The sequence below is a fragment of the Labrus mixtus genome, chromosome 11 (genome assembly GCF_963584025.1).
Source record: "Labrus mixtus chromosome 11, fLabMix1.1, whole genome shotgun sequence".
Classification (NCBI taxonomy): Eukaryota; Metazoa; Chordata; class Actinopteri; order Labriformes; family Labridae; genus Labrus; species Labrus mixtus.
The window spans coordinates 21873797-21886762 of record NC_083622.1 but is presented as its reverse complement, the minus strand read 5'-3'; the positions used below and the strand labels follow the sequence as shown (position 1 = coordinate 21886762).

At 41.4% G+C, this 12966-nt stretch overlaps 1 protein-coding gene across 1 annotated transcript; it reads right to left on the bottom strand.

The window, feature by feature from the left end:
• Window positions 1-3752: 3752 nt before the first annotated feature.
• serinc2l (serine incorporator 2, like) lies at window positions 3753-12492 on the bottom strand. The gene is made up of 10 exons (XM_061050901.1): window positions 12336-12492; window positions 11442-11603; window positions 10892-11079; window positions 10715-10794; window positions 10462-10599; window positions 10118-10287; window positions 9544-9634; window positions 6300-6450; window positions 5996-6205; window positions 3753-5449 (listed from the first exon to the last, which is right to left on the bottom strand). Exons 1-10 carry the CDS (start codon window positions 12372-12374, stop codon window positions 5311-5313), a joined length of 1368 nt encoding a protein of 455 aa, XP_060906884.1. The 5' UTR covers window positions 12375-12492; the 3' UTR covers window positions 3753-5310.
• Between the last annotated feature and the right edge of the window lie 474 nt (window positions 12493-12966).

The window sequence follows — 12966 nt, the reverse complement described above, 5'->3', positions numbered from 1 at the left end:
CACACACTTAGGCTACAGCATCTCACACCTTCCTTCTACACCGCAAGAATGAATAGGCCCACCGTAAGTGATGCTGACACTGCATCACACACGGCAGAGGGATATAATGGAGGTCAGGATCTAAGGGCCATGTCAATTAACTTCTCCTGGATGACTGTGTGAACTGCTGAAGGCTCAGGGGCTGCATTATGCAATCCTTTGCACACGTCAGAGCTCTGAGTGGATTTCCTGCTGATCTGGTGGCCGACTGTGCCAGACCTGCTCTTACTTGAGGTGCAGACTAGAAGGGGGTGATGAGGGGCCAGATACAGTAAAGGTCACTGAGCGAAACTGTGAGTGGTGCACGCGTGGAGATCAAACGGTGCTCTTAAAGGCCCGTATGCAGCAGAGCTCACAGGTGGGGTGTGTGTGTGTGTGTGTGTGTGCTGCACACTACAGCTTTGACCTGAAAGCGATGGCGCTTTCAGATTAAATAGAGGAATACGTCACATTTAACTCCTTTTGCATTTAGTGCCTTTCTTTTTAAGAATTGTTAATGTATCTGCACCCAGCTCGCTAACTCTGTTCCTGGTGTTGCAGACGGTACCCGAACAAAAGAGAGAGGAGAGTCAAGAGAAAACTGTGGAGGAAAGGAAAGAGGGGAGAGGTGTTGCAAAAAAAAAAAAAAAAAAAAAAAAAAAGGGAGGAAAGAAAGACAGTAGGAGGAGGTGAGAGACAGAGCAGGAGACGCTGGACGGAGTGTAGGGACACGCTGTGGTGCGAGCGCTCCGTGCTGCTACAATATGACTCTGACAGGCTTATGTAACCACACTGGCCTGGCATTTGGCTCACAGCAGACGCCGGCTGCACTCACTATTATGTAACTGCTTTAGCCGCTCATCTAAGCTGAGGGGGAGCATGCGCAGTGGAGTTCACACTTAGACTTTCAGTTTGGTTTTTTTTGACTTAGTTTGACTGCATTGCACTGCAGCCAATGTGAGAGAAGAGAAGCAACCAAACAAACGCAAAAAAAGACCCTGGAAGTTCAGCAGTTTATTGGAGAGTAATACGATATTATAGTGCAAAGATTTGAGTCATTAGAGAAACTCCACACTGTGGATTTGACAGGTGAGTGTCTTCACTTCCCATCATCGAGCGACAGGTTTCCCATCCTAAAAGGCTAATTGGGACTTAATGTTGGGTAAATGTTTCCAGTGCACATGCAGTGTGCCAGCAGGGCTTCAACTCAATTAGCTTCCCTGCATGCAGCACATAATTTAATGGACCTGGATCCCACTCTTAAAACCCAATTACACCTTAGACAGCCATTTCCAGTCATTCTTTCCAAGAGGTGGTCAGGGATGCACTAAAACCCCATGTTTATCCAAATCAGCATCAGAACCTGTTACCAAACATTGAGATAAAGCTGAAATAGAGTGATGATCCACTCAACAGAATGACCTTTTCCTGAAAAGTGAGTGCTTAACGCTGACATTTTCAGACTAATGTGGGGTAAAAGACAGTGGAGATTAAGGTCAGGGATAACACAGCAACTGATAACCATTGTTTGAGTCAATCTGCAATTAAAACATCCCAGGGTTCCTAACCAAGCGTGGCATTAGAGCTGCACTAAGTGGTTCATAATCAGCACATTACAGTCTGTGATCTCTCATTACAGCGACAAATTGCATCTGATGGTAACAGAGGAAATAAAGAGGGATTTATGACACCAGAGCAAATGGCCAAACATGGAGCACCATGGGCATAAAAAGTTGATAATTGTTCACCTGATAACAGGGAAATAAAATAGCAATTTACGACACATTTTTCTCAGATGTTGCTGAGCTTGAAAACATTCAATTCAGATGGGCCTTGTGTGCACACCAAAAAGTTCTTCAATCTCATGAAACTCAATCCATTATATACTCTTCAACTGTAGATGTTACTGTCAATAAAGGAATGAAAATATAAAAGCTAAGATTTCAAGAGCTGGGGCTGTTCTTTAAAGAATGAAGAGTGGGATTCTGTTAAGGCTGTAAGTGAAAGTGAAACAACAGATTTCATTTGGAAGGCTCACAAAAAATCATCAGTTTGGTATTTGGTATGATGCCAGTGCATTTGATGTTGAAGCCCAAGACTGACGTCACAATTGTTTTTCTTTCTTTGTTCTTTCCCATGTCCTTGTAGAGATTTATGTTGAGAGTTGTGTGTTTTTGACATATTCTTCTTACAGCTAAACTATGCAACACTCAATCAGCCCAGGATGGTCGTGGATAGGCTGAGCGAGGGGTGGGTTTGTGGGAGGGTGGAAGTCGACAGTGTTGGTGTATCCTGGACTTTTCTAGACAGTGCCAACTGGATTGAGTGACTGCAGCTGCCAAAACCAACAGGGCTCTGTCTGCAAGCCAAGGGAGAAGAAAATAACACAGCAGAGGCAGCAGGCGCTGGCAAAAGCTGCACAGGGGACAGGTCAAGAACTTTACTGCTTCAATTTACAGTCAGGGAGAAGAGCTGCAATCTTGTCAGAGGTAAGGATACACCAGTGCACATGCTTTCAGTTTTGCTTTGGACTTCAGCTAAAGGAAGTTAACTGGAAGAGCAAACACTTATCAAATGGGCAGGGCATTAGAGGTTCATGTGAATGCATCTATAGTCACAAAACCGCAGGGGAGAAAAGCAGAGTTTACAATTCCCATGAGGAGTTTTCATCTAGTTATGAAACAGACTGGAATGAATACTGACGCCTCTTTATGGCCTACAAAAGCAGCAAGAACATCGACGATAAGATTCATTACTTCTACAAGACTGTTTTTCATGTCTGTAAACTCAGCAGTGAGCCAGGTGTCAGACATGGTGATTAACACCACAATGCCTAAAAAAAAAAACTTTTCTTCATTTTCCACTTTCATCCAAAAACACTTCCTAAGCATGTAAAGGACAATGATACCATGTACCACTTTGTCCACTGGGGGCACTCAATCAACACAAAGCAAAACCTCTGCAGGAGCTTTAAGTGGCCAATACAACAAGCCATCAAAGAGGAATAGATTGATCTGAAGCATTTGGTACTTGCATATGGTTATGAATGGGGTTTTGAAGAGTCACTGCTACACATTCTGGATGTGAAAAGCCTTGTTTTAGTAAACCTGGATAAGCCACCTGCAGTACTCCAACAGACACTGAATTACTGATACAGTATATGTATACTCCTTACCCATGTTTTTGAAAAAGCTTTTTTTTTGTCACTGAATGTAGCGACCGACATGGTGAGAAGCCAAGACGCAGCTGCCCACAGATGGAGACAAAACCAGGACACTGATGATAAAGAAATCCCTCATTGAGTCAAGCATTTGGTTAGCTTGTTTTGAGGAGTTGTCCTCACATGATGTGCTTTCTATCTCCTCCTTGGTCCCCAACTCCTGTGCCTCATGACCTTAATCTATGGGGTTAAGCACAGAAGTGAAAGACAGTGCTATCACACTACCAGACTCTTTAGAGATATTTAGACATGTGTGATCAATAACATCCATAAGGTGCCTTAAATCACATTCATTTTATCAACAATTAGTGTCCAGTAAATGTAAGGTGAAACTAAATCAAATGTGTCAGTTTACTGACTCCTGTCAGGCCGCATGAAATATTTAGTACCTTAATCTTCACACCATATAGACAAAGGAAATAGAATCAATGTATGTTAACATTCATAGGACTCTTTTTTAAAACTATTGAACATCTTTAAAGACTGCATTAGGAGAAAAGTAGTGAATGACAGATTTCCATCTTGAAAAGCAGTGTTTATACATTAATTCTAACCATATTAATTCCAGACAGAGGCCTGTGCCTTATTATATGGCATGCAATAATTAACTCCACACCACAGTGTAAGGCAAGGCATAATAAGCACACATCAGCATCAGTGATCAGTTCAGTTTGAAACCCAGGACTACAAAAGGCACTTAATAGTGTTTGGAAATGTTACATGTGTTGAACTAATACAGCAATTCTGCATAAACAATCTCATTAGTGGGACAATAATTATATAAAATGTGCAATACATCAGACATGTTTCAAAATGAATACAAATGAAAGACGTACATTTATCACAACACTTAGTCCATTCACAATACTTCATTGATGTGGCCACTGAAATGTCAGGAAAGAATATAACACCTAAGTTTACATTTTCAGGATCGTTTGAAAATGCTTTTTCACAGGTACAAAATATTCTACTTTAACTTTTTCTGTTAATATTGAAATCAAGGTAACTTCCATATTATGCATAAAATGACTGGACCAGCATTACAACCATCAACAACCTATGAAAGTCAGTACCACTGAACAGCAACTGATCAGCATTGAAATGCATCATTATCATTTTGAAGCTTCAACGATTAAAAGTACCTTTAAAAAGAAAAACCTCAATACCATGCTCTGCAACATTCTGGACATAGTGGCATTTTTAGAGCACTCAGGTGGTCACTTCTTGAATGGTACCACTGCACATCACATGATGCTGACTGCTAAGCTATGCAAACAGACAGTTTTACAGGTACAGACTGTTGCACGTGGCTGCATAAGACCAATATCCAATCAGACACGGATAGGGTTAGCACCGCTGATAAATGACTATTGGATGGCGAAGACATGGAAGAGCTGAGATTAAACTGACGGTCTATTAGGACTGAAAGTGTGATGAGGTGGATTTACTTCCAGTCTAGCAGCAAAAAGGAAGCCCAGTTCTTATCTTTCGGGTGTGTCTTATCTAAGCTTCACACTCACCTCAAACGGGGGTTTACTGCAGGGTTCCCCCTGTCGCCCCCAGCTCAACATGCCATGCCATGCTCTCTAATCATAGGGACTTCAAACCCAGCCAATTAGAAGAGTCTGATATCCCACGTCATTAGGGGACCCTGTAATGTACTTTTGAGGTACTGACTAAGGGACTTGTTGCAGAGTCTATGCAATAGTCCAGTAACTAATATTCAGCTATAAGATAAAAAACAGCTCATTGAGTCATATCACAACCACGTCAGGCAGAGGGGAGGGAGTCGCTTTACAAGGTAAGTATTTGGCAAAGAAAATAATTTCTCATAACCAAAGCAATCATTAATCAAGCCAACTAAAAAATTAACTTATTTTGTAGTGATTGTTATACACTAAAGAATCATACTTAGAATAACACAAAAACAGATGCACTAAAAGCAGAGGCAATGAAGTGAAAAGAAATATTTCCTTATTCTTTTAAAGCATCCTTCAAACTGCTTTTTACCCTGTGCTAGAAAACAAGAAAGAAAACAACAACAACAAACAAAGTCACTAGGAGAATCACGCTCAGCTGAAATCCCTGTCAGGGAAGAGGAGAGGGGCGACGAGGGTCCAGAGGTAGAGGCCGAGGCCAAGCCAGCTGGAGCTCACCTTCACCCACACAGCCGGCATATTGCTCTGCATGGTCTTGGTGTTGGTGTCAGGTCTGGGGGGGGGGGGGGACGACAGGTACCTTTTAGTAAATTCTACATAACACATGTAAGGAATTTTATATACAGATATTTTTAGATTTTAATGTGAACGGAAATCCACATTCAGACTTTTCTAAAATGGATAACTTTGAGCTGAAGTATTGCACCCCCTTGTGGCCAGACCATAGGCCTACACTGTATGTGCAACATCTGAAAAGATGCCGGTATTACAACAAATGTATGCAATGTATACAATCTGACTGAAATACAAATGACTTCATGTTTTTCCCCTAAGACGTCCTCATTTATTACTGACATGCAGCAAGGGCTCATTGTCTTCAGCTGCCTGTGACTCACACTTCACCGTGTGCACTGCAGGTGTAGCCGGTAAAAGTCAATATTGAGCGACACATCTGCTCTGTTTACGGTCCGATTTAATTATACATCATTCAGAAAAGTGTTTTTTTCTCTATTAGACTCACTTACAATGAAGTCCTGTGCTATAATCTTTGGGGACCCTATGTTATCGGTTTATAAATTTGGTGAGGACGGATACTTACTGGTACCAGTTGGTGAGAGTCATCATGATGTACAGAGACGCTAGACAGAGGTGGAAGTGGAAGACGGAGTAGTTGTAAGTGACTCCCTCCTCCTCATTGTCCACAGCCCTGCGAATGCCGTCCTCTCCCACCACCCCCTCTCCACCTGAGCCTCCGCCCTCCTCCGTCTGCATCAGCTTGTTGACCTGGGCATTACTGGACGAGCGGATACTATGAAGGAGACAGAAAAGACAGTATAATGAAAATGTAAGAATAAAATATATATATTGTGAAGGTTTTTTTTTGTTGCACTGTTATATCCTACCTGGCATAGAGAGTGCAGAAGAGGAAGATGATCAAACCTACAATTCCCTGAGCATCCCACCACTGAACCCCCTCGGGATTGCTGTCACCCGGTAGTTGGGTGGTGTTGGCTCTCGACACCAGACTTAATAGGCTGGGGTTACACTTCCGATCTAAGAGATCAAACACACACACACAATATTAGAAATTAAAACAATATAACAGGTTGTGAAAAATACTTTCTAAAATTGATGTTAGAGATTTTATCTCTTGGTATCTAAAGTCAATTTTGTTTAACCTGCCTGTAAATTGTATTATTCCTTTGTAAATTAACTGTTGCACTAATTAAGAAAGGAGATACGTTATATACAATAAAAATGTTCAATTAAAGGTGTATTACGCAGGGATTGACATGGGTCAGCACCCCATTGCCCCTTTGTCTTAGTAGTGTGGTATTTTATGAGAATGGGATACTCCCGCTACCAATAACTAGTCTAAGTTCAAGTGTGCAAAGGTCAGGACAGAAAGCAAGGACAAGGTAGTTAGTAACGTGGTCCAAAGCCAACTAGAGGGAGGAAATGGAACCCAAGCCAAGCGGTACAGGAAGCAGAGGCAGAGTTTAATGTGCAGCTAGCTCTAGCAAACCGGTGTTGACCATTGTAGGTCCCTGAGATAGAAGGAAGCTGGTAATAGATCTGGTACGTTGACAAGAGGAAGTTGTAAGGCATGCAGGCTAAGGAAGCACAGTGAATGAACTGGGAAAGTGCACAGTAGGGAAAGTTTAGTTGAAGGGACCTGGGGAGTATGGAGGACAGCCATGTTAAATTCCTGCGGGGCTGCTTGTGATGTGCTACCATCACCCCAGAACCCTAAACGTTGGGTAGATAGGGACCAATGGTGCCCATTGTGTTCAGAGGGAGCTACTTTGAGGCATATTCCTTCAGGTTGAAGGATTAGTCTGTCACAATCCACGATCCACATAACCAGGTGTTGAAAAGCTTAGCAGCAGGAATTGAAAGTAAAAGAGGACAGGTGGATTCAAAATGTAATCAGGAAAAAGAATGTAGCCTTCAGTTTGTCTATAAGGGAGAGAAATACAACAGAGGGAGACTTTAAGCAGGCACCAGTAAGGCCTTTAAAAGAGCGCTAATTATTTGGAGATGCAGGTAGATTTGGGAGGGCAAAACTGTTGTGCCACAGGAAATAGTTTTCACTAATTTGAGTCCTGACGTAGTGTTATGGCGTACAAGTCAGCATATAGTTGATTTTATAGAACTGACGGTTCCCTTGGAGGACTTGTAGAGGAAGCATACGAAAGGAAAAAGCTTAGATATGCAAGTATTGGAGCCAGAAGCTGAACAGTGAGGATGGAAAGTAAGGGTTTGTCCAGTAGAAGTGGGATGTAGTGGATCCATGCAAGATGAGCTGTCTCATTACTGGGACAGCTGTGAGTGCTAGGACAGAATATCCAAAAGGCAGTAAGGGAGATGTCAGATAAAAAAAGTTGGAGCTTGTATGTACCCTTCAGCCTGTTGAAGGAGGCAATGCTGTTTGGGCTGTGATGGCCATGTGGTAGGGTAGGCAAGATATAGAAGTTCTGCATGCGGGTATGGGGGGCCGTGAGAGCTAGCATGGAGGGGTTGTGGCTCTGGGATGCCAGAGCTCACTGAGGTGTCGTGGGACTAATCGGACAAAACACAGGCTATAGGAGTTTCCCACTTGACAACCCAATTGAAATCCTGGCTCCGGCTGCCCATCAGTCTACATGGTTGAGTTGTGGGTGCCAGAAGGGGCCATGCAATATGGTAGGTAGAATTGGCATTGCCACTAACTGGTTAGCTCGCATAAACAGAGTCTGGGTCTGTAGAAGGTGGAATCTGCTTTGGTAGCTGTGCCAGCTAAGGGTCTTGAGGTAGGTTGCGTAACTTATCAGTAGGGCACAGGAGCATAATTGGGATGAGGGGTGTCTTCACTGAGCACTTATCATTTCATTAGGGCACATGTACATTGCATTTATTTTAAAAATGCTATCCATCCCAAACACATCTCCCTTTATTCCTACCCTACTCCCCCCTATATTTAAATAATAATGAAACTGCTGTTCTCTTTTTAAACATGGCTTAGGCTACACTAGTGTTTTCTATACGTTTCTTGTGTTTGCCATCAACAAGGGTGTGAGTATTGCAACATCATAATAACATGATCATTTTCAAGGATACCATGGATTGTTTGCATCTTTCTTATACTAAAAGAAAGATGAAATCCACGTCTTTGTGACTAGTAGGGACGCATTTTACAGTCATGTTGAGTGTAAATTGAGCTCAGTTGGCTACACACACGTAGTCACCACAAGCTAGCCTATTGTGCTATTCACTTGGAGTGTTAGGGCGCGGTCACACTGGCCATCTGTACCGTGCCGTACTCAAGCACGATTGGTCCCCTGCTGCGCCATTCCCACGCTGGCCGGCACACTACACAGGACTATCCGTGCTTAATTACGATTACCTCTTGTACATAGCGTTGTAATACATGTACATACATTTATGTTATTATGAAGCGTGCTCAGTTGACAAACAGGCGGACGAGAGAGAGAGAGAGAGAGAGAGAATAAGGGACGTGCAGTCTGCGTCTGCACATCGGAGAACAACACAGAGAGCACGACAGTTACTTTACTGACTTTGCGGCTTAATTTAAGCCATTTTTATCAGACACAGCCGTGAATAAATAAAAAAATAAAATAGACGCGCGGCCGATTGCGGAATGGGCCACACATCGGAGAACAACACAGAGAACATGACAGCTACTTTGTGTCTTATATTGAGTCATTTTAGTCTTCCATAATGAAGGCTGTCAGCGTTGTGTACCCGCGTGCTTGTGCTCGTGCATGAAGTGTACCGCGCCGAAGCACACCTCTCCGAAGTGTGCCAAAGCCAAGGAAGTGTACCCTGCCTGAGCACGATACGGAGCGGTCACACTGGCCAAACGAACTGGACTTTAGGGTTGAAGCGTGCTTGGGCACGGTACGGATTGCCAGTGTGACCGCGCCCTTAGATGAGACAAGGAAGGTCTACCTAGAATATGTACTTCCTATTACAAAAGTACTTCTTTATTCCTATAGCATGTCATTAAAAACTTACCAATATAATCAAAATGCTGCAGCAGATAATTAGCAAATACATATTTAAAAAAAAAAAAAATTAAGCATAATCACAGATGACCATGCAACCAAAAGCTGAGACTAATGTTTAAGAGAGCCGGGGACTCACTTGGATTGTTAGTCATTGCAGACCAGGTGACATACATGGTGTAGAGGGAGATGAGTGACGCCTGGAGTAAACCAGAGTGTGGCTGGGCTTCCTGTTACATCAAGGAAAATGTAGAATGAAGAAAGCAAAAACATAAGATTGTGCAAAATGTAAACTAAGGTTCAGCAGTTTTGACATCAACTACCAAGGGATTGTAGTCGGACAATATTTCTATCAAAAACCTGTCTGAATCTGAGAAAATTACTCAAGTCAATCAAAAAGGAGGGGAAGAATAATGTTTACATACTACTAACCAAAACTACAGCTCCTGCTGTTGTAGTAAAACAATAAAACTCAATGGACAGAAGTCAGGACTGTTCAATCTATCACTTGTAAACAGAGTTCCACTCAGGCTAACTATCTGTCATACTCTTAGAACTACAGAAGTTGTTTTATTCCTCAATGCTGTATGTTTAAGACACATTACAGTTTGAACATGACAGCACAGTGATATCCACTGAATTGTGTCACCAGCTTTGTTGAATGAAAATAGTGAATCTGCATTAGTGTTGTAAGGCGTTAAACTGGTTCATACCTGAATCTTGGGTAGAATAGAGACAATGGAGACGATGATGCAGAAAATAAGGTTGAGGCTGATGAAGACTTTGTGTTCTGTGCAGTCATCGGGTTGTGTGTAGTAAACGTAGAAAAGCACGACAGCAGTGAAAGCCAAGGCATAGTACAGGACGGTGAAAGACAGAAGGCCTGGAAATCACAAAAACAATTATTAACGTGGAGCTATAAGTATACTCATGTGCTACTAGGACAGCAGAGCAGATGTTTGTACCAGAGTAAAATATTTTGCCAATTTTATAAGTAATCATTTGTCAAGAACAATAAAGTTTGATATGGCAAAAAATATCGAAAGGAGAAATGTACCTGCAAACCAGCATTTGTTGTCACTATTTTCAGCATTTTCTACCCACACCTTGTTCCAGGAGTGAGCAAAGTCGATGAGGAGAATAAGTTGGATTATAATAAAGATGAAAGATCCCACCACTCCGAAGTAAAACCACACTGTGAATTGGATAAAAACAGTTATTTCTACTTTGCTTGAGTCACTGATAAGTCAATGTCTGCTCAGGAAAAAAAGAACTAATGTTTATTTTAATTCATCAGAGCAATTTAGTACCAGTATGAAAGGTTCCGTCAGGGATGAAAAAAGCTCCCACAGTAATCCCAATAAGGATCAGGAACTTAAAGAACCAGAATCTGTAAAAATAAAGCAATAAAATAAACAGTTGAATAGCCACCATCAGTTCCCAAACCTGAGCACATGCCTTCCAAGGAGCACTGATGAAGTACGTACCCATTTTGAATGCCAGCCCGAGGATCTTTGCTGCTACGGACACCAATCATAATAGCGCAGAACAGAAAGAAGAAGCAGGTCATGGCAAAGCACATCCGGTACACAGACTTGTAGCCCACAATGACTTCACATTTAACGTGGTTTTCCAAACCAGGTATAGAAGGTCCCCCTTGGCAAAATCCCGGAATCTACAAAACAGGAAATTATAAATTACTTTCCATGTAGGCTGTATTATAATAAAGCCTTCCTGAAAGTATCAAGTAGAAAGAAATTGTGAAAAACTTCAACATAACAGAATTGTTGCTGAAATGTACTACATAAATAAACTTGCCTTGCCTTATAGGTAAGCCATTCATTTTGTACAAAGAAGCATTTGACTGCTGTGCAGCTTTCAATGTGTAACTTCCTTATCTCAGAGACCTAGTTTCATTTCAGATAGCTGACATTAGTGAAATATTGTATGAAAAAGAAACACATGCACAACAAGTGGGTGGTTTAGTTTAAGAAATCTTAAATCATTTTAAAAATGTAATTAAACCATAGACGTTACTTTTTGAAGCTCCGCCTCCATTCCAGGAAGTATCATAATGACAGACACCAGTGTCCCCAGCAGCAGAAAGAAGGAGAAAACCAGCCGTGTGATAGTGGAGTTATTGGAGGAGGGACAGCAGCCACACAGCAGGCATGGTGCTGAGCCACACAGACAGGAGGCCTATGAGCGATGGAGAGAGAGGCAAACAATTACAGAGTTAAAGCTACGGGCAAAACTGAATGTGAAATTAATGCAGGCCTTTGCTTTGGCAGAATGCCAATCACAAACAGGTTTTACTACATTAGAAACACTGGCTGATAAATTGTTAATCTTGACATGTCCTGGTTCCAAAATCAATTAACAGTCACATATGTCTATCTGACTAGGACAGGATCATAAGTAGGGCCAGTTTGTCAACAAAACATAGGAGACAGTTATTTCCTGGCTTGTATAGTAATTTCCACATATAGACAGACTCCACCTTGTTTATATGATACCAAGCAAGACAGGGATATTGCTACTTGACCTATTTAAACTGTGTAAGCGACTTTATAGACAGTCATGAGCTGTCTTCCTTAAGAAATAGCCAAAACATATACATTTGATCCAACAATAAATCAGCAACATTTACGTCAAATACCCTCACGTTAGCCTGGCTAGCTAGCTTTTCTGTTGCTCCTTCACAATCTATGTGTCCTGTTTATTCAGCAGCTCACTACACTGAATTATTCTTAATGTATGCAGTAACGTGCCCATACTTTAATCAACTTGTTTATAGCAAGACTGTCTAAAGAGTTTCACGTTACGCCTTTTTGTTAAACCTTAAGCTAACCATCAGTAATCGATTACAATACCGTGAGAAAGTGAGAAAAGCCGACAAAAACAGTATTCATAAGAAGAGTAGATACTTACGCAGCTGGCTACAGAGCACAATGCCAGACAAGCTCCCATATTTACATTAAAATGTTGAAACCAAGGGAAGAATACAGTCAACTATCATTTCCCTGTCAGGAGATAAGTACTACTAAATACAACAACCGGAGGGGATACTCGGCTGCTCTTCAAAATAAAAGTCTTTACTATAACCTCTTCAAAATAAAAGTCCTCACTATAACCTCTTCGAAATAAAAGTCTTCACTATAACCTCTTCGAAATAAAAGTCCTCACTATAACCTCTTCGAAATAAAAGTCTTCACTATAACCTCTTCGAAATAAAAGTCTTCACTATAACCTCTTCAAAATAAAAGTCTTCACTATAACCTCTTCGAAATAAAAGTCTTCACTATAACCTCTTCGAAATAAAAGTCTTCACTATAACCTCTTCAAAAGAAAATGTGGGTGTAATCGGTGTAATGGACCCAACAAGGGGAGATGACAGAAAGAGAGAGAGAGAGATGGAAAGAGATGTTTAAACAGAGTTTAGTTAAAAAAAAATTAACTGCATATAATAAGATAATAATTGACCTACAACAAAGAACATCCTGTAATATGACCATTTAATTATCGGGCAAGTAGTATTAAAAACTACCATGGGAAAATTATT